The sequence below is a fragment of the Dicentrarchus labrax genome, unplaced genomic scaffold (assembly GCF_905237075.1).
Source record: "Dicentrarchus labrax unplaced genomic scaffold, dlabrax2021, whole genome shotgun sequence".
Taxonomy (NCBI): domain Eukaryota; kingdom Metazoa; phylum Chordata; class Actinopteri; family Moronidae; genus Dicentrarchus; species Dicentrarchus labrax.
Window position 1 is genome coordinate 19,180,365 of NW_026136702.1, and position 27,856 is coordinate 19,208,220.

General features: G+C 39.9%; 1 protein-coding gene across 1 annotated transcript; it reads right to left on the reverse strand.

Moving 5' to 3' along the window:
* Positions 1-5,645: 5,645 nt before the first annotated feature.
* On the reverse strand, positions 5,646-27,462 carry b3gnt2b (UDP-GlcNAc:betaGal beta-1,3-N-acetylglucosaminyltransferase 2b). The gene is made up of 3 exons (XM_051420771.1): positions 27,295-27,462; positions 12,387-12,553; positions 5,646-7,724 (listed from the first exon to the last, which is right to left on the reverse strand). Exon 3 carries the CDS (start codon positions 7,697-7,699, stop codon positions 6,506-6,508), a length of 1,194 nt encoding a protein of 397 aa, XP_051276731.1. The 5' UTR covers positions 7,700-7,724; positions 12,387-12,553; positions 27,295-27,462; the 3' UTR covers positions 5,646-6,505.
* Positions 27,463-27,856: the final 394 nt, after the last annotated feature.

The window sequence follows — 27,856 nt, forward strand, 5'->3', positions numbered from 1 at the left end:
TTCCAAGCTTTTAGTGAAATGTGCTGAAAATCATGCTGCTGGAAAAGAAAATGGAAAAGAGCTCAGTGGTCAGAATGACTCAGCTGTCGCTCTCCAATTCAGTCTCACTCAGACCTGGATCAGAAAGCAGCTACAAATGATTCCTGGTGTTTGTTTTATCCTGCAGAGAGAACCAGGTGGGTGGGGTTTGTTCTGCATCTAGAAGCTTCAGGTGCTATCAGTATCAGAGGCGTATAAGCAGTCAACTTTCTGCTGCTTTCCTGTGACAATCAGAGCTTTTCTGACAGAGGCTGTGTGCCATATATGCATCCTGTGTATAACTTTTTCCAGCTCTGGTCTCATCTGGAACATCCAAAACTCCTACAGTTTCCAACAAGTGCACGAAGAACAACAATGGACCTTTTTGTTCCTGACAAAAAAACTAAAACTCTCAGGTTTAAGCACATCAAGACCATCTGACAACCATCATCATCAGTAGTGAAAGAAAATCAGTTTTTACTCTATGTTTTACTGAAGGGTGTTGAAATCTTCATTGCCTCAACAGTATAAATTTTAGATTCTGCTTGGATCCAATTGAACCTCGGGTTTTATACAAGGAGTCTAATTTATCAAAGATGCATTTAAAGCATTAAAACTGCCTATTTTGACCTGGTAAAAGTAACCAACACCCGGACAAAAACTGCATGGATATAACTTCTCTACCCTGTCTGTGGCTCTCAGTCCCAAGCCCATTCATTCCTACTGAACACTGAATACTCAAATGTTTTTAAAACAGGAGACTAATATATAGTTTCATTTTTAAGAAAGGCTAAATCATTTCCTAAATTAGCTGGGCACTACCGTTTAGCAAACACTACTCAAACAAGTAGGTAAGTAGCACATTTGTTGGGGACTATTTTCAGAGGCGGATTAATCCACATTTGGTGCACTAGTGAGTGATTCCAGTAGTGGAACTGACTTGAATTAAACCACAGTGCTGCATGTTAATGGCAATGAAGAAACATGTCACCCAGTGCAAAGGCTCGATGATGTGTTTTTAATGGAGCCGTGGCACAAAGACCTCTAAAGTACACAGAAAACACTTGTTTGTGGAATCAGTGCATTGTTGCATTTGACCTTTTTTATTGGATTTGTTATGAAAAACAGGAAATATCCCCAGACTTCTCCTTCAGGTGCTCTTTTTGTATCAGTTTTAGGGCCATAATCAGAATAACTTCTTAATTAGATTCAAAAGCATGTATTGTCATCTGCCACAAACAAGCTGACTACTGTTTGACTCCTGATCCATGATTTAAAATCTCAAGGGCACTGTGACTGTCTTTGAAACAGGATGTCATGGCAGGACATGACACAAATAGGGGCTTTTTGAAAGGTGTCAGTTCCAAAACCTGAGATGCTGCATGTGCTGCAGTCTTCCTCAGAATACATCCCTGCCAACAGGATGCAACAGTGGAGCCTAAAAGGAAAGGGAAGCAGTTTTCAAGGGTGGAGACACAAAAATGCACAAAAACACCACGATGCCACTGGAGTAAGTGTGATAGATTCAGGTTTTGAATCATCCATGGTGGCATTATTGGTTGTAATTTTCATTCAGAACACAGCGAGGCTTCACAGGTGGTGCACAGTCAGAAATGACTAACATGCAGTCACCTCATTAAGTTTTAACACAGCGAAGCAGATCATGGCACGGATGTTTTACTCTAATTCTAAGTCTGCTGTATGTTCACCAACTGGCTCGTCGTGAAAAATCAGTCAAATATGCTGTGATGTAACAGGGCTTTGTTATCTGTAGTTAAAGAGTTTTACACAGTTAGTTGGCTTCATGTTATCTTTCTTCTCAGATGCAAAGTCTCTGAAGGTACAGAGGCTGTTTCCTTTGGCTGAAACAATTTCACAAAGTATCTCTCTTGGCAAGGAACAAGATCTGTTTAAAGTCCAAAACCATTTGTGTTTTTGAATTGTCTTCTCCTTAAAAGGTCATTGGATCATCATCAGTAAGATAATAGTGCAGTGAAAACACACACACACCCTCTGCTCTCCCACACCTACACCAGATGCCGACTGCCACCGCCTTAGGAATACGGTCGTCATGACGACCATGTCCCATCTTTGTCTTATACCCTTGATACCCTTGTGAAGAACTGGAGGGTAAACTCCCTCGAGAGGGAAGGGCAATGAGTTTGTCAGCTCCCCGACTGCTATCATCCCGCTTGTGTCTGACATATTTCGACTGTACGTTCAAGGCAGTATGCACTATATACTAGTTGTTGTAGCAGTTAGTACACAAAATATCTATATACTTTACTATTTTATACTCACAGAAAATAAGATTCAATTTAAGATGATTTAAATTATTATTTATTTATTATTACTTATTTTTTTGTTTTCCAAATTTTCAATGTATATATTTTTCCAGCTGTCCGTTTCCTTTGTGTGTTGCATTGTGGGAAAATATCATGAATAAACCGCACACAAAAAAATTAGTATGAATACTCCATTTGGTCTCTTTTCTAGTATGGACCTACTACAGACTTAAAAAGTTCCTTATATGAATTTGAGACACTGTGTACATATCAGTGTGCAGGCAGTTTATACACTGCTGCCCTCTGCTGTTGAGGTACATTCACTGCATGAGCCAATTTAAAGATTTTGGAGAGCTCAGTTTAAATGTGATTTTATATCAAATTATGTATTTCCAAAATCTATTTGTTTATCTCTTTATAATCTGTGATGTCACAAGTGTCTATTCCTTTATTTTAAAGGGTCACAAGCCAAAATGGTTTACACATGGCAAATAAGAATGAGGATCATCAAAAACAATGCGCTCTCTTACATTTAAAATGCACGGGGCCTCAGAGGAGAATGGATGGATTGAAGCACAGAAATAACAACTTGTCTGATGACAATAATACATTAAATACGACCAAAAATTCAATTAAAAAATATTTAATATTCATTTAATTGTATTTTTAGTCAGTGATGCAAACAGAGGAACAAAATGGCTTTATACTCATAATTTATTTGTTTGTATTACAATAATGCATAGAACAGATATACAAAAACAACAAAATATAACTTTATTGAAATTATCAAGTCATTTTCTGTATTAAAAAGCGATCAAGCTTAACATGGCTGCTGAAGGATAATCTTAAACATACAGTACATACAAACATCAGGCACAGATTTGGTATTCATCTCTGACTAGTGCAGGTGTTGTGTAACACAGTAATGACATACTGAAACACAATGTTAACGGGTCGAACGCAGCAATGGACAATAAAAGAAAAAGATTTAATGGCTTATGAAAGAAAGGATTCATCTGAAAATTACTTAGAATTTGAATGCTTCTCTCTAGGTAACAAAAGACAGATATTTGAAAAAAAAAAAACAACCACAAAACGCTGTTATTTGGTCAACGTGAGAAGTGAAATGAACTACTGAAGAATTTGTCCCAAACACTTGTGCATTCATAACACGATTCCTTCTTACTATTGTTAGAGTTTATTGGATATTATCTCCCTGGCTGCAATCACGTCGATTTATTTGTCTGGAAATGTGTCCCCGTCATGTTGACCATTACGTTGTCATGTGTATTACAATCCTGAAGCTGGAGCTACATGGACATTTCACTGCACATAGATAGTAAAAGGATGTACACACATACAAAAAAAAAAAAAAAAAAAAAAAAAAAAAAAAAAAACACACCCATACACCCATACACACACACACACGAAAAACAACACCAGCATCTACAGAAGTTTAGAAAATGAAACATCCTGGCTACTGACACCAGAGAAACACTGACTGTCAAAACACACTTCTAAGTTGTGCATGTAAAGGAAATGGTCCTTCAAAGGAAAACTGTGAAGCAAAATTACAAAACAAAAGCGCAGTGACGGATAATGGTTAAATTCAAAATACAAGGCATCAGAGAGAAGGAACAGTTATAAAAATAAGTGATGACTTTTTAAAGCATGTAAACATTTCAAGTAGCCGCAAACTGTGTGCAGCAAGGACATAATGTAACCTATTGTTGGTATGTGAGCAGTGGGAAACCTCAGTGAAGACAGATTCATGACCCAAATAAGAAGAGAATAGACGATGCTTTGACTTAAATACTTTTTAAGTGTTTTGTTTTATTTTATCCTACATGGAGATAGACTGATTCCACCGCATTAAGTTAATTAAAATAGGGTCCAATGAGTAGGTAATCCCAGAAGAAACTTTTACAAAATTAACCTTTAAGAACCTCACGTGATTGTCTAAACTGTTTTCCTTGTGTGGCACGACCCAAACAGGTACATTACAGTGACGTAAAGAGTGAAACGGACAGATAAGCTGACACAGGCGAACATTTTGAATATCTTTAGAGTCTAAGACCGAGATAATGAACGGATAGTTAAAACAAAATAAATGACTACAGTTCTGGGTCTGTGCCTGTATAAAGCTTTGAGTCTAAAGCTTCAAGATCACCACCCTGACCAGCAGGGGGAGCTGTAACAGAGGCGTAGGAACATCCACCCTTCCTCTCGAAGATCAGAAGTGCAACAACCAGGTTCAGGGTCAATTTAAACATCGGACTGAAACAAACACTCATGCAACTTATTTTCAGTTTTGACTTGACTGGGTCCTGTGGGAATTCTGAGCATGAATACTGAAGAAAAATCCACTTCTTGAATGGAAGTGAAATTAATCAAATGACCATAAACCTGGGCAAAGATATACATTCATGTAACACACTTCTCTGATCATTTTACTCTCGGAAACATGTAATATCATAAAAAGGTGCATCTGAAAACTCTCAATATGTTTCAGGTGTCCCACATACGGCTTAAAAAGGAACATTGTGTAACATAGACGCAAAGTAAATATGTTCTGCCCTCCTCTCGTAAAGCGAGTAAAAAAAACAGCATTTGTGCTAAAGCTGTACAGTAGTAAGCTGAGCAGTAACCTTGATAATATAAAGACTAATTCCAAAATGAGTTTTCCACCATTTTAAAACTTCGGCGTGGAAAGAGGGCAAAACTAATTTCTTAATATATCTGGAGCAACAAATTATCATGAGTTCTTACGTCTGTATTGTCCAAAACAGAAAGTCGAGACAATTAGAAATCCTTTCCTCCATAAATGGATCCTTTTTTAAATTAAGTCTTCAAAATGATTAGAGAACAATGCAGAGCCAATTCGTCAAGTAACAAATACTAAGGTGGCTTAGACACACACAACAGCATTCAACACAACAGCCGCAGACACTCATGAGGCAAGTTATAGCAAATATTTCAGACAGAGGCTCTACTCTGGCAGTCTGAAATATCACCCATCTCTGAAAATGCACTTCTGGTTTATAAGAGCAGTTTTACTTTATGTGTAAAGTGAGAACCTGAAGCAGAATTAGACAGCATTTGGATTTTCTCCATTTATGTCAAACCCAAGCCCAGACCTACTGAGCAGTGCAGAGCTTGACTCGTATTCCTCCTATTTCCTGAAAGCAAAGTGTGTATTCCACCCACCAAACATCCCATTTCAAAGCTTTATAAGGATTTGAAGTTTTGTTGCAACGAGATACATCTACCACTCAAAGAAAGAACTAAAATCATGGGAAAAAAGAAACTTTCCATAACAAAATAAAGAGTGAAAAATATGGATTTTAGGATATAGGATTTATTTAAAGAAGTTAAGGTAAAACGAACTCCTTTTCAAGACCGAAGACGGTTTGTAAATTAACACAAATTAACGTGTCTCCCTAGTCTTTACTAAGAGAAACTGGTTGAGCTTGAGTAAATACTTTAGGGAGTGTGGATGGGAGTAGCAGCACAAACTCAGCCTCCAGCAACAATTACTAGGAAGTGTTCACTAGGAAGCACTTTGTAACAACCACTGACTACAAAGAAGCGAAGTTCAAGAGCTTCACTGTTATATTTATGTTTGAAAAGTTTAGACACTCAAGACGCTCACAACAGGATCATTTTGTCATCAGTGTCAAGAATCTGACATATTTTCTTTCCCCTTGACCAAACAACAAAGAGAGTCCCAGGTGGACACATCCCAGCTCTTAGTCTCCTTACTTTTATAATACAGCATTGAGACGCTCCCTCACGGAGCCGACACACAGTGTTAAAGCATTATAAAGGCCATATAAATAGTTGTGATATAAATATGTGCACGCAAAAAAAAGACACGGTCACTTTGGGTGAAGCTCGCTCGACAGTAAAGCAGGGTTAGCTCGTCTACGGAAGTCTGACATCAAGTCAAAATACTATGGTGGCCATTTTGAAAAATAGCATTAATGCAGCCTTCCTCATTTTTAGAGGTACAATGCATCAACTGCTCCGAGTTGAGGCTCAAAGTGACCTTTTATAATAATATCTTACCTTCAAGCTGCCAACTTTATGGTCATAACCCTGTTCAAAATACATTTTTTTGTCACTTTGACCTTTCTGGAACAGGCTCAAAACTTCTTCTTTTCAAGGGCCGGTTCAGTCAGTGCCTGCCTACTGCTGAGCGGTCACTGGCAGTTCAGGTCAGGACTACTGAGCCAGGCCCAGATCTGGATCATCTCCTGTGGGGTCCTTGGGTGAACGAGCATTAAACTCTTGTAGGCGCAGGGGTTTGACCTGTACTTCTCCTCTATGTTAAAGGTCCTGAAGCCTTTGTGCTTCTCGGGGGCCAGCCCAAGCTTCCTAAGACACATACCCGTGTAGACGTCATCTATCGGGTAGAGTGCTACATGTTGTGACACGTTGTGCAGACGAGCAGCGATGTCACCAGAGTAGAGGTACCCGCCTCCGCCTGCATATGGAGGGTATGTCCCGATGTACATGCTCTCTGGGATGAAGTATTTGACCTTCTTGTCTCTGTGTGGCCCCGCGTTGGTGATCACGTCACCGACAAACAGGTCCCTGGCTTTGGGCTCTGAGAGGCCCTTGAGGAAGTCCAGGATGCGGTAGGTGTTGACAAAGACATCGTCATCGCCTTTGAAGATGAAGCGAGCACCAGAGCAACGAGTTTGGATCCATTCCAGGAACAGAACTTCCTTGACGGTCAAATTGAAGAATGAATCCCGGTAATCCCACTGGATGATGTCTTTATGGCGGGCGTTCTCATACTGCAGCATTTCAGACAGATCCGGGTGGTGGTCCCCAGCTGTGGCATTGCCGAGAAGGAAGATAGTAACTACTGTCTGATTGGCTAAAACACCCGCCCGCCCCCAGGACTGACGGATGGCCTGACGGCGGTCGAAGTGCGGCGCCATGGATTTGACAGCCAGGAGTAGGAACGGCGGCTTCTTACAGATATCAGGCTGGTCCATCATGATCGGGTAGGAGCGGCAGTGCATGTAAAGTAGAAAGTCCTTGAAGCGGTGCGGTAGAGAGTTGTAGTCTTTCACCTGAGTGGTGACCCTGATGTTAGACTGGCATGTGTCCGAGGTCGAACTGGTGTCGTTAAGCCAATTGGGCATGTCTGCGGTGCTGTAGTTAGTCATCAGGATGGGATTGTTCTGAAGGTCTAGAATCTGCTGCTGGCGGTTCCAGTAAGCCAAGCTGGGAACGAGTTTGGTCCAGAAGGGTTTGGAGGGGATTTGGACCTTGTGATGCCCGTTTTTGTCTTGGCTGCTCTGTCGGGACATGAGGATGAAGATGAAGAGGTTAATCATCATCACTGTCACCACAAGCTTCAGCCTCCTCCGCAGCAGTGCCATGACAGCGTCCTGCACCCGTCACCACCTGAGCAGACACACAGGGAAAAGAAATAACGATGTTAGGGAAAAGAAAATGCTTCACTACAATATCAGAGGGGACTGATAACCTGGAAGGAATTATGTCTAGTTTCTGGTGCACAATATGGATTATCTACTGGAGACAGAGGGTGTTAATATTTTATTAGAAGTCTGGTCATTATATAAAAGGGACATCAGGACTTCCTGTTCTACCTACACTAAATTACCCATGGCCTTTTCCCCTCCGTTTTGTAAGGGGAACTGCAGTCTGTCTGTATTGGTGATTATTACAATAGATTTTGGTCATGTTACCTTCATGATTCCTCAACAGTGTAAATTTAGGGAAAGCAGCTACTGACAAAACAAATTACTTTATAGGAATTTTTTAATCAAACCTGTCACAGTGATGGATTGGAAGTGTACTACTGTGGAAAACATGTTTGTAACAGATCGTTCCTACAACTGAGCCTTTAAAAAATCTTGGTCAGTCTTGATAAGAAGCCCTGATGGAAAAATTGATTTTTCAGGGTAACGGTCATGTGCTTTCTATTTCAGGGAAAATGAAATAGTAATGACTGTTTTTATGGTCAGTTATGGGTGGCACAATGGTGAATTGTGTCATTTTACCACTTCTCTCTTGTTGTTAAGAAAGAACTATTGGTGACAAAAGAGAAGATATTTCAACCACAAGACCACTGTGACACAAGGCCAAGCCCGAGCATGCCATTCAGAACAGATGAAATATCAGGAAATTGAAATCACATTTCCACTCCACCAAATTTTACCACCATAACCAACTGCTCTCTGCCTCAGATGTCTCATGGATCACGTGTACATAGATCACTTGTTATAACCGAATGGCACGGTACTGGAAAGAAAATTGCACTTGCATGAAGACATTAGTGGTATTGTTACTTCATTGATCCCTGTAAGGCTCTATTTCAGCAACCCAACTGCATCCACTGGGGCCGACATCAGTGGTTAGCACTCACATATTATGTAAAACAAGAGCCAGTGTCTTTCTCTTTCAAATACACTTCAGAAGGGTGGTGCTTGCCAAACAGGGCTTAAACGTCTTACCACAAGTCAGAATCACAAATCCGTTTCACCTATTGCTTCCCTGCTAACCCAGTAAATCTTATGACTGTGTGTTTTCAACCACTGTGTAACATTAAGACAGAAAATCATTCTGCAAACCCTGCAAATCACCAACCAACAGATGCCATCCAGGTTACCCAGCAGGGTGTGTGTGTGTGTGTGTGTGTGTGTGTGTGTGTGTGTGTGTGTGTGTTGTGTGTGTGTGTGTGTGTGTGTGTGTGTGTGTGTGTGTGTGTCATGAACAGAACATATACTGTTAGAAACTTAATAATTAACAGAAATATGGGATTGCAACATATTCTCGCTCATAGCATTCTCTTTGCCTTACTGAAAATGTCTGTGTTCGACCTTCTTCCCTTCACTTTCTGGGCCTCTTATTCCCTGTTGCTTTGTCCTTTTTATTCTTGCCAGTGAGGCAGTCACATCCACTGTACGTCTGCTTGAGGCGCTGTAGGGTTTTCAGAAAGTTATTGACGAGGTACACTTTTGAAATTCTTGCGGTACCAACGATGATCAGAAAAGACTGAATACCCAAATTATCGACAATTATTAAAATTACTTATATTTTTTGGGGCGGATTTGTCTGTGAGAAAGGGAGGGATCAGGGCAATCAGGTCTTGAAATTAACTTTTTTCCCCTCAGTCGCCCACAACTGTCTCAAATTCAACTTTGAGCAGTGTGAAATTTAACACCCATTGCCTCAAACTGAAGTTATTTTTTCATTCTACATAATGAATATAGTTTAATAATTCTGTTTCAGTAACTCGCATCACTTCATTGACTCACTCTGGCCCACCACTGAAGTTCTCCTAGTTCTTTTTAGAAATAACAGTCTGACAAAAGTGGCTAAATCTACTGAGAAGGTCACCAAGTTAGGAACACTGGTTACTGGTACCTCACAGTTAAAATGTATATGTATATATATATATATATATATATGTATATATATATATATATATATATATATATATATATATATATATATATATATATATATATATATATATATATATATATATATACACACACATACACATATACACACATACATTATACACACACACACACACACACACACACACACACACACACACAACCGTAATAATTTCACTTCTAATAATACATTTCTCTACTGTCCCAAAATAGCCTCAGACACAGTATCTTTGTGTCCCGGGTGCTATTTGTATCATCCCCACGCAATTGGACATCCTTAATTTCAAGCGCTGCAGGCAATAAAGATCCCAAGCCAAACTGGCGACAACATGGTCAATGTCTTAAGCCCCTAGGCTACTAGAAGACTCCCTTTGAAACTAATAAAACAAAACATATAATGGATATAAGCGTGCAGCTTTTGCTGCTGAGTCAACAGGCCAGAGGGTTAGCTCTGAAAGTCAAAAGTCTCAACATCTGGGAGATATTATGGTCATTTGGGGGCAGGTTTTTTTTTTTTAAAACTTCTGGACCCTTTCAATGAATCAGAAAAAAAGAAAAGACATCACAACCATGCTAGCAGCTCTGTGGGGCTGTGTTTAGGCAGAGCAATACTTTGAGCATGCCAACATTTGCTATTTAGCTCTAAAAACAGTACAGCTGAACCTGATGGAAATGTCTTCAGTTTTGCAGGGGCTGATGGTGCTGGATAAAAAGTGAAGGAATAAAAGTTGCACCATAATATGATAGAGCTATAGATATTGTGGAAGATACACCCAAAAGAGAAAATGAATTTCATTAAAGTTTTTGCTCTGTGATACTAGTTATTGGAAACTTAAACAGTTTAAAAGGTGGGTGAACTCTACCTGACAAGTTAGAATGGATAACTTCAGTGGGTTTATCTTCCTCTGCACCGCTGCCTCTATCCTTCCTGCCTCTGTATCATGTTGCCCTGTCAGCCTCCTAGCAACAACTCTGCACTGCTGTGCCCGTGTTTGCTCTCTCTTTCCTATTCCCTATCCCGTGTTTACCCCCCATTTCCTCCCCTCGTCTGCCGGTCTTCTTCTGTCCTCCTCCCTAGCCTCTCTTCTCCCTCCTCTTGAAATTTGCTCATATTTATGTGAAAACAAGGAGAAAAGCAAGTCACATCCCAACAGGATGATGATACATAATCCTGAAGGAATATCAGTGTTATATTACGAGCAAGGACAAGCACAGACATAGCCTTTTCTCTTCGGACCCCCTCCTTTCGCTCTCTTTTTCTCATGGATAATTAAGCTTTCCTGTCCTTTGCCATCTCCCTACAAACAATGAGACTTCTGGGAAATGAGTGGGTGAGGTAAGGGGGAGATTCTAAAGGAGGAAGCTAAACAACATGTTGACAAGACCACAGAATGCAGATGTCTAATTAACCATCAGTAGTGCGGGACTAAATACACTCATGCATTAGCCTGTAGTGTTTTCCCTCCAACATTCAAACTGCACCTTTCTGTTTATTACGCTTGTGGATGTCTTTGCAAGCTTTGCAAGATCTTTCGGTTCTTCAAGAACAGACACACAAGCCACACAGAAAGAACATCATGACTGTACTTAACAGTAGAACAGAGTACTTGTAAAGACAGTGGAAGAGGGAGAGAGTGGTGTGTCTGCAAGAATGTTTTTGGCTGGATTACTGACTGTGATGAAATATGACATTAAAAGAAATATTTAGTAACCAATTCAATCAAGAATGAACATCCTCTATCTAAGGTGGATTAGTTTAACTTCAGTTGAATCAATTATAAAGGAGACCTTTTTCCTCATTGTTTTAAGCAATGCTTGTTTCACAATATGTGTTTGTAATCTACATGTATGTAGTCTTTGTCAACAAAAACATATTTCTGGTTTACATGGTGTACATGGTTTGTAGTTACCATTTTGCATATTGTCCAAAAATCAAACAGTATTAAAAATGTATATACCCAATGTACCAACCGGTTGGGCTCTTAAAACAAACAATTTATGGACAGTGCAGGTTAGATCCTGGCAACAACAGCTTGCCAGATGGACTTTGATGCAGTTTTCAGTTTCATTGATCAGCACAGAAAGCAGGTCTGCAGCACGCTGATTACATCTGGCAGTAATTTACTGGACAATGCCAGGCTGTGTTTGACCACTGTGGTTTCCACCTGATAAAACGTTCAATGAGGTTAGGAGACTCACCTGTGTGGGGGATGGGTGTGAGACAGTGGAAAACAATGGCAGTATCAGGTTATAAATGGATGTGTGTGTGTGTGTGTGTGTGTGTGTGTGTGTGTGTGTGTGTGTGTGTGTGTGTGTGTGGAGAGAGAGAGAGAGACTGATTTTAGCATTTATCTAAATGAGTTTAAAGGTTTGGACAGATTATAAATACCTCGTCATGGAGTCAGGCCTTGGTTGATAAAAGATCAAATAAAGTGAAATATGAACATTTTCTTGAACACACCGTTCCAAATTAAGTCATCTTCACACAAATTGAATGCCAATTAAAATTCAAGACTAATAGATAAGTGGAAGACACACATTTAGTAGTGTTTTTAAATAAATTAATCTCTATGTGTACATACCTAATCATATGCTGTATGTGTTTCCGAAGGTGCAAGTGCATGTTGTGTGATCTTACCTGTGCAGGTTAGAGGGCCTCCTCAGCTTGTGCTGTCTTGGTGTCTCCTCTCGGCTCTCTTACCCCATACTTAGCTCTGCCCTTTGGGGAACAACAGCCAATGGGGCGGGGGGTGAGAACCAGGAAGGGAGGAAGGTAAGAGGGAGGGGAGTGTAGGAGGGTTAAACCTGAAAACATATGAAAAAAAAAAATGGTGTGTCAACAGCTGTGAGGAACTTGGCCTGAAGAAAAAAACTAGACAAATATCAGCGACACGAGGAGCTCCTAAAGCCAGTCTCACATGCTGAGAAGCTGCACCATTACCTTTTCTTTTCACAAATGTAAATAAAAGACAGAGAACGTAGCACTGAAAAACAGAGAGTCAAATGCAAGATAAATTATCACTTCACTTGAATTTCCTAAGTATTCATCTGTATTTTTAGATCACTCCATCGATCGGCAGATATGACCGGAGATGGGACACACCCATGGTATGTGAGAGAGAGATACTGTGCTGCCCTAAGCACATACTGTATATACACAATAAAACTGTAATGCTTAGTGAGTAGAGCAAAAATGTATCTGAAACCATTTTGATAATTTAACAATTGTTTTTTTATGCAAAAATGTCAAAGCATTAGTAGTTCCATCTTCATTAATGTGAGGATTTGCTGATTTTCTTTTGTCATACAAAGTAAACTGAATACCTTTGGGTTCACGACTGTTGGTCAGAAAAAACAAGACAACTGAAGATGGGGAATTATAATGGGCATTTTTCCACCATTGTCTGATATTTTATGGAGAAAACATTCCATCAAGAAAATAATCAGCAGAATGACTGATAATGAAAATAACTGTTCGTTGCAGCCCAAAAATACAAGTGTGTGAATGGATGCAGCGAGAGCAATGGACACAGACTATAATACAACCTGCAGATGAGACCATGGTCTAAAAAGGAACACACAAAAAAAACCCTCACCAGAATACCACAGCAGACTTATTTTTATACACTACATAAATACATTTTGCCACACCAAGAGTCTGGCTGGGAAAATCGTGTTTCTCTGATACTGTATACCAATTGCCGAAAACCAGGTTTCTCATTTACATGATAACTGCAGAATCCAGACTGGTGCCTGGTTATTTAAGTGCATGTAAATGTCCAGACTCACACAGGTGGAATAAAGATAACAAGACCTTGTGTTTTGCACAAGGGTAACATCCAAGACACAAAACAGACACTGAGCCTACATACAGTACACAACGCAGGTCTCTGACTCACTAGTGGAAAACACATTTCACACACGTGAGGGATTGCTGCATTTACCAGAAGACCCAGTCACAGATGTCCTTTCCACCCCAGATATCAGAGTCTGCTCTAATAGTTGTTTTTAGGGATTTTCTTTAGTTTGCTCACCCATGTCATTTTCTCTCCTCAGGCTTAGAGTTTTTATGTTGGAGCTTCTCTTGCTCAGGTAGGCATGCTGCTGCATGCATGTCTGTTGCGCTCCACATCCATCAGTAAGTTAAAGGATCTCAACATTCATCCTGGCATCATGGTTATTGCACTTTTCTGTAAAAGTGCAATACTTGAAGTGTGCGAATAGCTGATAACTCTTAACATTTCCATTTAAAAAATATGTCTCAAATTCAATTGGCCATTTCTGATAACATTTCTCATTTTCTTACATTTAATATTATGTGTGATAAACAGAAAATAAAGACATTTCCACTGAGGCATACTGCTAGACAGGAGGACTGCAGAGGCTTGTTGGTTCTACAGATTTGGTAACCTTGTTCAAGTTGTTTGGAAAACCAACCTTTTCTTAAACTGCCCACTTGTGATCAAATAAAAACAAGATGCATTTTAGAGCATAAACAAGGATGGAGCCAAATACAGACGGAAAAAACATTAGCAGGGTAAACAGCATGCTAGTCAACTCCCATGTAAAGCATGTATTTTAAGCCTGACTGCAAACTAAGTATTAACTTCCCGTTTGAATATTCACCCCACTACTGACTGCTACCAACAAAATGTAAAACAGTAATGATTAATAACACCAACAGGAAGATTGTGAAACAAGCAGGACCTGAAATCAACACCAAGTAACTGTCCAATTTGTCTTTGGTGGATAGATCAGTAAGAGTCAAACACTGGCAACAAATCCATAAATTACAAAACTATAATCTTCAGCTTTTGCCCAAGACACTGATGTGGAAAGCTCCCTTTATACACACACGACTGGGTTTTGTTAATCATTAAACCACTGGTTCTGCTGGTTAGATATGAGGGGTCAGCAGGTAACGGGGACATATCGACTTTCACTGTGCGGTGATCATGTAAAAACTGCCTGAAATGTTCACTATAAGATTATCCAACACCCAAAAATGTCAAAGAAAATATGAGCAGAAGAGTTCAACAATCAACGATGGAATGTCTCTATTTTCTAAATGCACCCCCTGATTCTAATATAAATATGACTTGTGTACTCTAGATTTCACTCCGTTTGTGCTTCTTCCCTTACAAAAGAAAAGTACTTCTCAGACTTCTCAGTCTGTTTAACTTGTTCAGAAACTTTCAACCTTTAAATTCCTGGTTTCCATTTCTAGTTTTGACCAATGACCTTTAAATACCAAAGAGATCTTTTTGGTTGTTTCAGCACTACCCCTTTCTTTTAATATCCTTTTTTAGTATTTGAAGAAACCCAACAATCCTGCAGACTGTCTGTATCACGTGTATTACAGTCGGGCGATATGTTACGCAACAACCAGCAACTGCCGGTTATTCGCACAGGCGTGAAGACATTACTTAGACAGGACACTTTTCATATAGAGCACGTCTAGACCATACAACAATTCCCACCATGAGCAAGCACTTAGTGACAGTTGCAAGGAGGAACCTCCTTTTGAGAAGCGTGTAATTGTTTGTCCACCAGAGAGCACTCACAGGTAGGGATGTAACGATTACCGGTGTAACGGTAAACCACGATAAAAATGTTGACTATAACAATTACTGTTTTCATTTCAAATATCATTATTATCACGGTTGATTACCACGGTGTGGAAACCGTGTGTTTAATCCTTCCCAGCGTCATCCGAGTTTCCTGAAGTTGCCGCGCAGGCTCACTGCGCAGTCTACAACGTGCGTGCAAGTTGGAATCATGGCAGAAGGAGAAGATGACAGCAATCAGGACATTTATCAGCCCTCTAAGAGGACTAAGTATGAAGCATGGGCATATTTTGGTTATTATAAGAATGCCAAGGGACAGTTGATTGAAGATAGTTATCCTGTCTGCAAAACGTACAGGAAAAAAAGTTGCTGCTAAAGGCGGCAATACGTCAAATCTCCTGACTCATCTCCGTGACCATCACCCACAACTTTAGAGCCAATGCAAGGTAAGTTAACGTTAACATTTTAGCTAAAATGTATGGTGTGGGGACTTCGGGTTGAAGGAGAATGCAATGATCCGTCTGTCTAACTTGTTAATAACTCAATAATCTAAACAAATGCCTATGACATCATCTACCTAAAATGCACATTTTCGTTAAGTGGTGGTGTGTGGAGCAAATCGGGACACATTTTTAGCCTCAGAGCTAGATGGATACCCATTTGAGTTGCGTTTATCAAACAGTGGTAGGCTACAGTATTTCATTGCATGCATTTCTTGATTTCCTCCAAGTACTGCTACAGGTTCATCAGTGACACAGACTCTTGAGCCCTTGTTCCTTTGATGTTACATTTTGATGCTTTTGATAAGGTTTTGTAATATAATAAACACTGTTATACTTTTTGAAACTATTTCAGCTTGTGTAGGCCTATCAGTGCTTTCTGAACTTATTGAACACACATTCCAAAAATACCGCGATCATTTTGGTCACTATAACCGTGAGGTTAAATTTTCATACCGTTACATCCCTACTCACAGGTTTCAGGTATCACCGCCACAGTTCTAAAAATCCATATCAAGATGGTTTTTAACATAAAAGCATCGCTCAGGCTATATGTCAGACACGGGCTAATAATCAGAAAAACATGCTGCAACCGCTCTCTATCGCTACCTGCCACTAAGAATTAATAAGAAATATGAAAGGTGTGTTTTCGTGACATCTCAAATGATTTCTGAGTTGTCTCACTGCCACAGGGCTTTTTCTAACCAGGTTCAGGTTTTTCTGGTTCAAGGTCATGTTAACAGCCATTTCTGTTTGCAGCAGAGAACACAACCAATGAAGCTGCACTGATCAGTACATCTTGCTTTTCTGTTAGCCAGAATTAGTGTTTCACTCGTTTCCAAAAACTGTATGCAGGTGTATGATCTGCACTAAACTAAAACATTCGAGAGCTCAGTGTGTGTAGTTTGTGGTTAGCTCATGAACCCACACTGGTGCAGCTAGAGGTCCCCAGGACAGAGCATGTGAAACCAACGCAGGCTCATATTGCTGATGCTGTGTGTGCGTGTGTGTTAGCAGATAAGGACATGGCACAGAAGACAAGTGTCCGCCACTGAGGCCACACCAGTCTCTGGCGAAAGTTTAACTCCAAACTGACACAGGGTGCTAGAATAAAGATAAAGTGATGAAAAGAGGGACAAATGATAAAGGCAAAACGTCTGTGGCACATTTACGCATTTATCTGTGTTCTAAACTGTCCTCCCAGCTATTGGGCACTAGAACAAATGGGAGTGTGCATCTTTCAGCCATGTTTTACTTTATCTACTTCTCTCGCACTCTACTTCTTAGGTTCACAGTGGAGTTCCATGTGAGGTCCTCAGAGAGAAATAGAAAGAAAGGCACACGCCAGGCCACCTATGCCATTCCAAAAATGCATCTGTTTGAAATACAGTCAGAATAAATATGTCCAACGAATATACAACTTAAACACAGTAGTCTTTGGTTACGTGAATCATTATGCATCTTTCATCGATGAAGACTTTTGCCTGCCACCCCAATCAGGAATAAACAAGGCCTTTTACTATTCTAATACTATTTTACCTCCACTTTGTTTTAAAGAGTATGAACTGTGCTATAAAAATAAACTTTCCTTGTCCCTGTGTAGTAAGGTATTGCACAGATAGTCCATCGTGCACTGCATGGATTGTAACTACACAAGATATTTCCGAGCACTACTTGGCTCAGGTCAGAAGAGTATAAGAGGATGTTACAGCATGAGGGAATGTGGGCCTAATAGCAACACGGTGCGAAGAGAGCGTGCCATAAATAGCCTGAGGGCTTCAACTGAGAGAGGTGCTGTCTGAGCTAGAGTCTTCCCACCAAATATCGACAGTCAACACAAGTATTCACAAAGGGCTAAAAGGTCCCACTTACAGTTAGTAACAGACATGTGGGCTTGACTGATGATTTATTTGGCCTTTTGTTCTGGTGGTTTAATGCTTTTTAGTCAGCAAAATACAAGACACACAAACAACAGGGTCTGGCTGAACATTTAATGTATGAGGGTCCTGTTAGTTATAGTATTTTTCATCATGGCCATCATCTGTTCAGTAAGAAATTACCACACCACGTGCACAATGGTCTCTTTTTTTCTCTTTTTCTTGTCTTTGTAAGAAAAATATTCAGTTCCTTTGACAGCACAGCTGATTGTGTCTTGCTCAGAGACACTTCAGCAGCATTCAGCACTTGAGAGAACATTATGGCTTGAACCTGGGTTCCCCAGCTCAAGGGTGGTTCAGCCAAAGCAACCTGGGCCTGAATTATTCTTTTCTCTCAATATCATGTTAAAGTGACAATCTTTTGAATAAACTGAGTCCTTAAATTTAAAGAAACTTACATAAGCTGACAATAATCCTACCCCTCCCCAACACGCACACTTAAAAATAGAATGGAATTTGTAATTATCAACAAATACTTGTCACTCCAAGTCTGCATGCTAAAGGTCATCTCTCTCTATGGCGAGACTCGTTCACTCACACTCAACGTAATCTAAACTTAAAGATATGTGTGCACGTGTGTGTGTTTGTGTTTAATCCTGACACATGACACACAGTGTGACCTGATGAGAAAAGACAACATTTAAATATATGAAAATAACCATATAGTTTATACTGTCATGATCGCTGTGTTAGCAATTGTTGAAAATAGTGAAGACAGTCCACAGAGAAGTCTATAGATTATCCTGGGTAATGAGGTCATTGCTCCTGTTTCGGTGGTCAACACAAACAAAACTTCACACACCTACACTATGTTGGCTAGAGTTAATTGTAATTTTGGGTTACCTTTAAGCTTGCACATACTGATTTTTTAGCCGTCTGGGATTGGAGCAACAAGTTGTGAACACAGCATTCCCGTATCACCTTTTAAAGCAACATTAGCATTCATTTGACCACCTGGTGAGTGTAAGATATTCTTCTTCTTCTAGCTATGTTCTGGTCTCCACCAGCTCCTGTGAAAAATATCTTTCCATTTATCTTCTAAGTGCTCCATTATATTCAAAAGCTAGTAGCTAACTTTGTTTGCCTGTCTTCTGGTGCTGGACATATAGCGTACTGTGGGTTTTTCACTGGAAACAGAAGCTTGATGTGGCTGGAGAAAGATTGAGGAGAACAGAAAGAATGAACCAAAACAGTAAAGTTTCAGGCCAGCAACCAAAACAATTAACTAAAAGACGATATGAAAAGGTATGTAGAGGTGAGGGGGAACTGCAGATTTTGGTATTAATTTTCAAGTGACACTTTCTTATTTGCCACTAATTTAATAAAATTCCACAATTGCAGCAAACTAAGACGTCAACATTTGAATGCAAGTACATTCAGCCTAACTGTGTGCTTTCTAGAATGATAAAGCAACTACCAAGAGTGAAAAAGAAAAGACATCTGGCTTTACTCTTGCTTCCACAATGCTGAATTTCTGCAGTCATTAATTTTATGGACTAAAGACGGACTGACATGAAGCCTCACTGCAGCTGTAGTGGATGTGGTCGTTCAGCCTTTTAGTGGAAAAAGGCAAATTGTATCTAATGACAGCAGTTATTACAGGAAGGCAGGGAGACCACCACAGAAACAGAGTTTCAGGGAAAGTACATCTTCTAAAACAGGACCACAAGATAACAGATAGCGTAAAATAAAAGAAGACACAGTGGCTTTGTTTACGGCAATAATGCAACTAATGCTAATGCATTGAGGAAGGCAACAGTCTCATTAAGCTGTAAGTGATGAAGCATTCTGACAACTCTCCAAGTAAACAACATGAAACAAGATAACAAGATAAAAAAACAACTTATTTTGTAGTCACATAAAATGATTTTATTTTGAAAGTGAGGGAACGTGTACGTTTTAAGACTGTTTTTTTTTGCTATGCCGTACACGACCCACAGCACAAACTTTGTCAGCTCTTATTAAAAAATCAACCCTTCTTCAGTGTGAGAATAGTCTTAACATGCCACTATTTTACATCATAAGAGAATGAGCCACACCCACCTCACCCAGTGCACTTCCCTTCTTACATGACACAATGGACTACACACACGACCACAATTCAAAACAGGATACTGAAGTGTCTATAGAGTGGAGCGAGTGTCTATCCCACTATGTCTGTGCAACTGTACTTAATCTAAACTAAGACCAAAATCACATCAAGATAATTAGATTACAATTTTTCACTATATCAATCAAAATCACCATAACTCACACATAATAAAGCTGGAACCTTGGATAACCTTAAAATATTCAAGCCTCTACAGCTCTGATTAGAAATAAAGGATAACGACCTCAAACAGCCTGCAAATGCTATAAATGGAGAGCCATTTGGGAACATGTTAAGGAAGTATGGTTGGTTCCTTTGCAAACATCAAAGAACTGGTATATCTGGCATTACGTCTGGATTAGGAACTAAACAGATAAGTATGTTTCACATCCTCAGGGACTGAGGGCAGGAAGAGGGTATGGGGTAGAGAGAGAAGGAGTGGAGACAATAGTGCAAACAATGAATGAATTGTTGAATCTACGAACATAGAACTGTCGAGAACTTTGTAAAGTGACTTAAAAGAATCCGTTATTTCATTGCAAAGTTTCAGTGAGGTGTTTGAGAAATTGTTGGTGGCAAACTAGTTCCTCTGTGGCTGTGTGGTATTCTGTCTTTGGGCTTATGTCTCCTTATGTCAAACAAGCACTGAAGGTTGCCTCAATAACCCAACTCCATTATCTCTGTCAAACAGTTAACAGACAAAACCACCAGCCTCAAAACAAAAGGCTGAAACCTTTTTTCACTATTGCGAAGGAAACTTGCAAAATTCACATTAAAAAACATTTACGTGGGGCACCCGGTTAGCTCGGTGGGTAGAGCTGGCGACCCATGTACCGAGGCTGAGTCCTTGCTGCAGCAACCCAGGGGTCGAATCTGACCCGCGGCCCTTTGCTGTGTGTCATCCCCTCTCTCTGCCCCCCTTTCCTGTCTGTCTTCAGCTGTTACTGTCATAAAGGCAATAAAAGCCTAAAAAAATAAAATAAATAAACATACAAAAAAACCCCCATTTATGTGGTTATGCATTAAAAATGTTTGTTAGTCGTCAACTAATTGATGAATTGTTTCAGCTTGAATACCACTACAGCCACTCTGTGTGGAGGTGAAGAATCTGAAGAATGGGTTGTGGGTGTAATAGTTAACTAAACACGTTTGGGTTGTGTACTTTTGGTCAAACAAGAAATTTGAAGACATCATCTTAGGCTTCCCAACAATATGCAATCTACAGACAAATGCATAACAAGGCTAAAAGACTAAAACACGTAGGATATTCTGAATTAGAATATTGCCTGCTTGCTTACTGAAACACGCACAAACACACACCTTGCAACACCATGCCTATCTAAACACATGCCCTGCCTTATTAATTGTAGTGTTTGCTGTGATGCACACAAGAGGTCGCATTGAACACCCTGAGAGTACATGGAAGTTGGATTTAATATAATTTCCTGAGCAGTGCAGAAACGAATTCCAGGAACGTGTCTCCGAAACTGGGTGGAGAACATCTGAAAGGGAAGAGGAACTGGTGACAATGGCGCGTTAAATTCAAGGTCATTCAAATCGCTGGATTGTGACTAATTCTGCAAATTTAGAGTGCTGCAGGAGATTCTATGTTCAATCAGTCTACTGTGAGGCAGATATTTTGAGATTACATGTAGTCATTGTGATCAGACGTGTTGTATTTGAAATGTCACACTAACACACTATTCATAAATATGTATGAGGTCAAATTGAGCATGAAGTATGTCTCAATGTATGAATTTTGGGTTTATGAGAAACGCCCCGATTTGGCATGAATTTTAAAAAAGGGGATGTTGATTTATGTTTGTGAGGAACTATTTGCATTCAGTGGTAGCTCAGACCTGTAATGTGATTAGTCTTGCATAGCCAAACCGATCACAAGTGCGGTATCAGTGATCGAAACAGTGATAAAGAAAAGACGTATGCTTGAATGTTCAGTGTGAACAGCTGGCATACTTAATTGTGTATTTAGTAGGCAGGATGCAGTACATACTGACTGAGCATGTAATAGGCAGTACGCTAATATGGGATTTCAAACACACTCATGATCATTCTTTTCTTCAAGGTTGCTCTGAAATCTTGTTATCATATTTGTGTCAAACTGTGTCAAACACCTCATCATTCTCCCTCATCAAATGTTCCTACTCCACAAGCTAATCTACTGCCCAGGTGCATTTCCTTTCCTCTCATTGTGCCAGGGTACTGGAAAGCAACTTAACAGCATTGAATTAGAGAGAGGAAAAATCACCGGGTTCCTCTGGTGTTAAAGAAACAATGCCAACAAGTTGGACTTTTCATATGCAAACAGAAGAGAGAAGTATCACTGACAAACGACACGGAACATCACCACCTGCATACACAAGACACCCATTTAACAATTTATATGATGCAGCAAATACAATGAGTCAGAACAGTGACATATTTTCCTGAGTCTCTTTCAACAAATAAATATAAACAGTGTAGGACTTTTGGCTGTTTCATACACAGTGCCCACATTTTACGAGACTGAACATACAATCAAGGCGCCTAATTAGTTTTGTTAATGGCTGAATTGTTAAGTGCTCATGACTGACTCAGTGAAACAAATCCTTGAAAACAAGCAAGAAATAAAGACAGGGAGCGGTACAGGCCTGGCCATCTGTGTGTAGTAGATCTCTGCCCACAAACAGTGTTGCACCCTAAATTGAATGCTCGGAGTCACCACAACAAGCTAACATAATAAATAGAAGTTACTGTTAAAATGGTTTGAAACTTTAGAATGCTTAGTTTACCAAAGATAGTACAATATATTATATTATATTATATTATAGGCAATACTGGTATTAGTTTATGTTAACAATGCCTATAAAGATTTTAAACCAAGTGATGTGTTTGCCATACTCAGGAGTTACTGCTATCAGCAAAATGACTAACATTATGGACTAGCTGTGTCCATGCAGCAGTATATCCCTGTAAGCTGTTTTTAATGGGCCTCAGGAAACAGTGGCAGCAAAGCACTTTAATAATGGCAGCTGCTTCTGACTTTGGAAAATACACACTTGGGTTTAGACTCCTTGTAGACATTATTAGTGAGAAAAGACAATAAACAAAACCTGCCATTTCAATCCCGGCATTTGAGGATTAGATGAAGTTTGGATGGAGTAGTCACTGAAGAACTTGGGTTTCATTTAGCTTCTGTGGATTAACGACAGAGTCTCAACAGAGACCTGATACAGTAGGTCTGGGGAACACAGTGGCCAAAGTGACATATCGAATTAGTCACTCCTAACTTCTGAACCCTCGGGTAAAAAAAAAAAAAAAACTTTAGCCAGAAGAGAAGTTAATGGTTGGAGTAAGAAGGATGTAAGAAGAGTGTCTGTGAATGAATAAGCCTATTTCACATCATGGTGACAAACAAAACAGCGGGGAAATAGTGCAGCCTGAAGTACTGATACAGAACTCTGTCAACAGTATCTGCTGCAATGCATAATAAATACTGTGTATTTGACATTTTTTAACAGTTACTTCTATAATAGTCAAGGTATATTTAGTCATACTAGCATGCAAACTGATGTGTAATTGAGTGAGTAAGTGATTAATTATGGACACATGCGATATAACATTAAAAATACGGTATGCTTGTTTGTCGTCTTAAAATATATTGAGACGAAATTTAAATTGATAGTTGATCTTTGTGTGCTTTCTTAGTTATACGTTGTATTTAACACGTGTGGAAACTGAAACCAAGCCATTGTGGTTTACTCTGCATATTAAGTGGAACTATTTCTTGACCAATGGCAGCTGCTTTCACTGACTATCTGCACTATCTCAGCAGTGCTGTCCTCATACTTATGCTGCTGGTTTGTACCCTGTTGTAACAAAAGCCAAACTCATAACCAACCTGCAGCAGGGCTCCAGGGTGTGACCAATTTGGTCGCACATGCGTAGCCTTCCTACCTACTCAACTGTAGACACTGTTCTGCTGTTCCTTATTGTAAATGTACAGACAAGGTTTGTTTTGCATGTAGATTTGTTAGGTGCTGACTTGAAGTTGGATGTGATAAGGAGCTCAGGCTAACAGCCAGGAAAACATTCACTGTGTAAACTCGTCTGGTCTGAGGAGTCTTGGAGAAAACATTGGATAAACTTGTACTATTAAGCCTTGGACACGCTACATGACTTTCAAAGTCATCAGATCACTGTACTGTTCACACTACACAACTATCTGTCTCGTAATCTGGAGTCTTGAAGTTGTTGTGGTTCTCACACTACGTGTCTGATCAACAACAGGGGGGTCACACACAAGATCTTTAACACTTGGCATTAGGGACTGTGTGACAGTCAGCAGGACAGTGCTGATTTCCATGTCAATATGAATGACGACAGTGTGGTTATAGTACAGACCGGATGGGATGTCCCCATAATTAGCAGCACCCCTGGGTTTCCCCTCTGGGATGTTCTAAAATTACTGACCTTGAAATGAGAGGAAGACTGGTGAAGAGACAGATCTGTAGGTGTGAGGGAATCGCTGTGAACACGCACACCACATTTGTTTTACAAGTAACTTTGAATGCTCACAAAATTGCAATTGCAAAAAGTGTTTTTTTAAACTGTACTGACTACAAAGTCTCTCTGTAGTGGTACACAAGGAAGAATTAAGCCCTTGAAAACAAACAGTTTGCAACTAAAGCAGCCTGTTTTCTGCTATTCAACAAAACCATGCACATACAACAGGGTTTCCCGCAGCACTTTGCAGCTAAGGCAGCTGCCTTAGCAACACACGCCTGCCGTGTAGGCTGAGTGATATGAGCAATATGAGCGATATCCGCCGTGTTCCTCTATCCTGTTTTCTCCCTTTCATTCCAAACTGTGACCAATGCCAGTCTCCCTTCTCCGCAGAACGCATTAAAGAAATTATGAAAAACGTGCCATGAATCTGAAAATAATCAGTTTTTCTAATCTTTAAATATGTGATATGCCTCCGAATCGTGTGATGCGTCCGAACGGCGGCATCTGGTGGTTGTCATCGTGCTATCTATCATCGTTCGCCAAACATTCTACAACATTCTTTATCCGGGTAAAAAAACATTTTTGGGCGAAGACGTTCATCTGGCATTTGGATAGCCTGTTGCATCGAGGTAAATTATCTAAATTCTATAAATGACCTGTAAACTGTTCACTTGAAGTATCTGAAATTATTATGATAGGCGTAATGTTTTCTTATCAAGGCTAGTTGCGTTTACACGTGGTTGTCTTATAGCTATATAGTTTGATGAAAGCACGTGATCGTCCAATGGCAACCAATACCCCCCCCTGGTCTGACGGCCTACCACCTTGACTAACACATTTCCTGCGGGAAACCCTGTGTGTATCTATGTACAACATATGAACAGTCAACCTTCCCCTGACACAAATGTCCTAGTAAGAAACTTGGTGCCTCATGTAGAGGACCATTATAACTCATCTCCGTTCCTCTCTGCATTCCTAGGAACTAGTAGTCAGCCATTATCGGGAATGTCTGGAACAGTAATGAGGAGAGGTTCTTTAGGTGGCATGAATTAGGTGAGATGAATACCTGAGAGCGGGTAGAGAAAATGTCCTGTTTGTAAAAAGGTCACAGGGTTGATTTAATCAACAGGTGAATGCTTACAGTCCTGTAATGGTCCAAGTGTCCTTGAGCAGGAAGCTAGAGCTTGTGCCTGCTCACTGCGTGGAGGAGACCATCAGCAAATGTCTAAACACATGGCACGGAGAAATTATTGGCTATTTAAGCAGAGTTCTGGCTGTGTGAATGTCTTTGATATAACCAAAGAGGCACTGGTAAACCATTTGGCCAAGTCAAACTAACCATTTCTGTATTTAAAATGGAAAACTCATACATTACAGCACAGCACCAGTTTGGTATTGTATGTGTTCTGGGATCATGAAATGCCTTTAGTGTCTGCCATAGCAACTTGATATTGCAAACAAGCAACAAATTAGGTCTCTCAAATTGGAAACTGGTCTACAACCACCACACACACTCGTGCATTATATCTCTCTGCTGCAGCAGTCACTCACAAACATGACAAACACTGATTAAAAGATAAATATCCCGGTGTACATACTGCTATGTGTTGGGCTCCTTGAATCTCAAGCTACTTTCAGTGTAGGGACTAGATGCAGAGTAACCAGATTAGCTGCATCTGAGACTGAAAGGAAAATAATGGAGTCATTATTATGACTACCACAGAATAAAAGGAGGAGGATTTGTGAGGGAAAAATTGAGTCAAACTATCAAACAAGCTAATAATTTAGTTTTAAAATTTGATATTTTATAAAATCATCATTCTGAAATATGAAATAAGTGGGGGAAAAAAGCATATCTGACGGGTTTATGAAAGCACAGCATATATGTTTGTTAATTATTCCATCATTCGCCCCACTTTTATGAAACTTTAACAGAAACTTGCCATCGGCAGGATGAGGATTACTCATCCAAAGTGTGGTTTGGACCTTTCTGTCTAAACATAGCAGGGCTACAGCGCTGACAAACAACTGTGTGGCAACTCTGGAAATGTTGCTCATGTGATTAAAAACTTTTATCTTGCTGGGCACATAGGCATCAGAGACAGAGACAGAAACAGACAGAGACAGAGACAGACAGAGAGAGAGAGCCAGAGAGAAACAGAGAGAGAGAGAGAGAGAGGGACAGAGAGAGACAGAGAGAGGAGATGAGAAAAGAGACTGCTTAGATAGTAACTTCTCCGGGTTAGTTCAGGTTAGAGGTTACATATAAAAGACAGCCAGCAGGCAGACAAAAGCACCGCTCACAATTTATTCTCTCCGTTATCTCCTTCAAATATTAACGTTGGCCATTTGTTTGTGTTTGTGTCTCTAAGGTTTCAGGGACACTTGGCACTTAGTGTGGTCAGCTTTTGTGTATGTTTACACTGACCAGGGCAGCAACTAATGGTTATTCCATTACCATAAATGGATCACATAAAACAATTTCTGATAATCGTGGAAAATGCCTGCCACAACATGTGACTTTAAAATTCCCTGCTTTGTCCAAAAAAAAAAAAAGAAACCTAAAAAAGACATTCAATTTACTTTTAACTTTAATCACCAACATCCGTGAATGTTTGACAGATGGCTTTAAAGGGAGTTTATTAACTTTCTATCGACCACCTAATAGGTAACTTAGCGTCTTAAGGACTTCAACTGCTTTAATATTGTTTTTATATCGTGTTTCTCCCACAAGAGTTTAAATGTTGTTACATGAGTTTTAGGTAATCTTCCTAACGAGAGATGAGAGTTGTTAGCACACATCCCAGTTCCTTAAACACATTTGTAGTCTCACACACGGTAACTACGTTGTTCAACGTTAGCCTGCTGCGGTTAGATGGCCCGTTCATATCAATGTACTTAGTCCTTTAAAGTCTTGACAGATAACTTATTTCGGGGGTGGACTCACTTGTTTCCAGTCGCCTTCGTCTGCCCAAAGTCACTCCAGCGACGGCGGAACACTTAATAAATCCATGTGTGTTTTTCGGCGGCTTTTCGTCGTCTTTTCACCGTGAGTTGCTTTCTGTTTTCACTTCGCTGACGACTGGAGGCAACTCCTGCTTCAGAGTACTGACTTCTTCTTTAACTGCTTATTGGGCGGAGCCACACACACACACACGCACGCACGCACGCACGCACGCACACGCACACACACACACACACACACACACACACACACACACACACACACACACACACTTATAAAGACGGGTGAAATATTATATTTAAAGTGGTACGCCACCCTAAAAGGTGTTTTTTGAGCTGTAAACTGAAGTATATGACTGTACTATGGTGAAACCCATTAATGTTTTGTGTTTAAAATTAACACTAATAAAAGTTAAAAATGTCTCAGTACCCCATGTACTGTATTAAATCACCCTGAACCTTGTAAGTCTAATGCTGGCACAATCAAGCATTCAGGGTGACACATGATTTAGGTACTTCATGACATTTATATTATCAAAGAGTGT

Bases quoted from the DNA above. Each gene is read 5' to 3' on its own strand.
- b3gnt2b (XM_051420771.1), bottom strand. From the start codon at position 7,699: ATGGCACTGCTGCGGAGGAGGCTGAAGCTTGTGGTGACAGTGATGATG.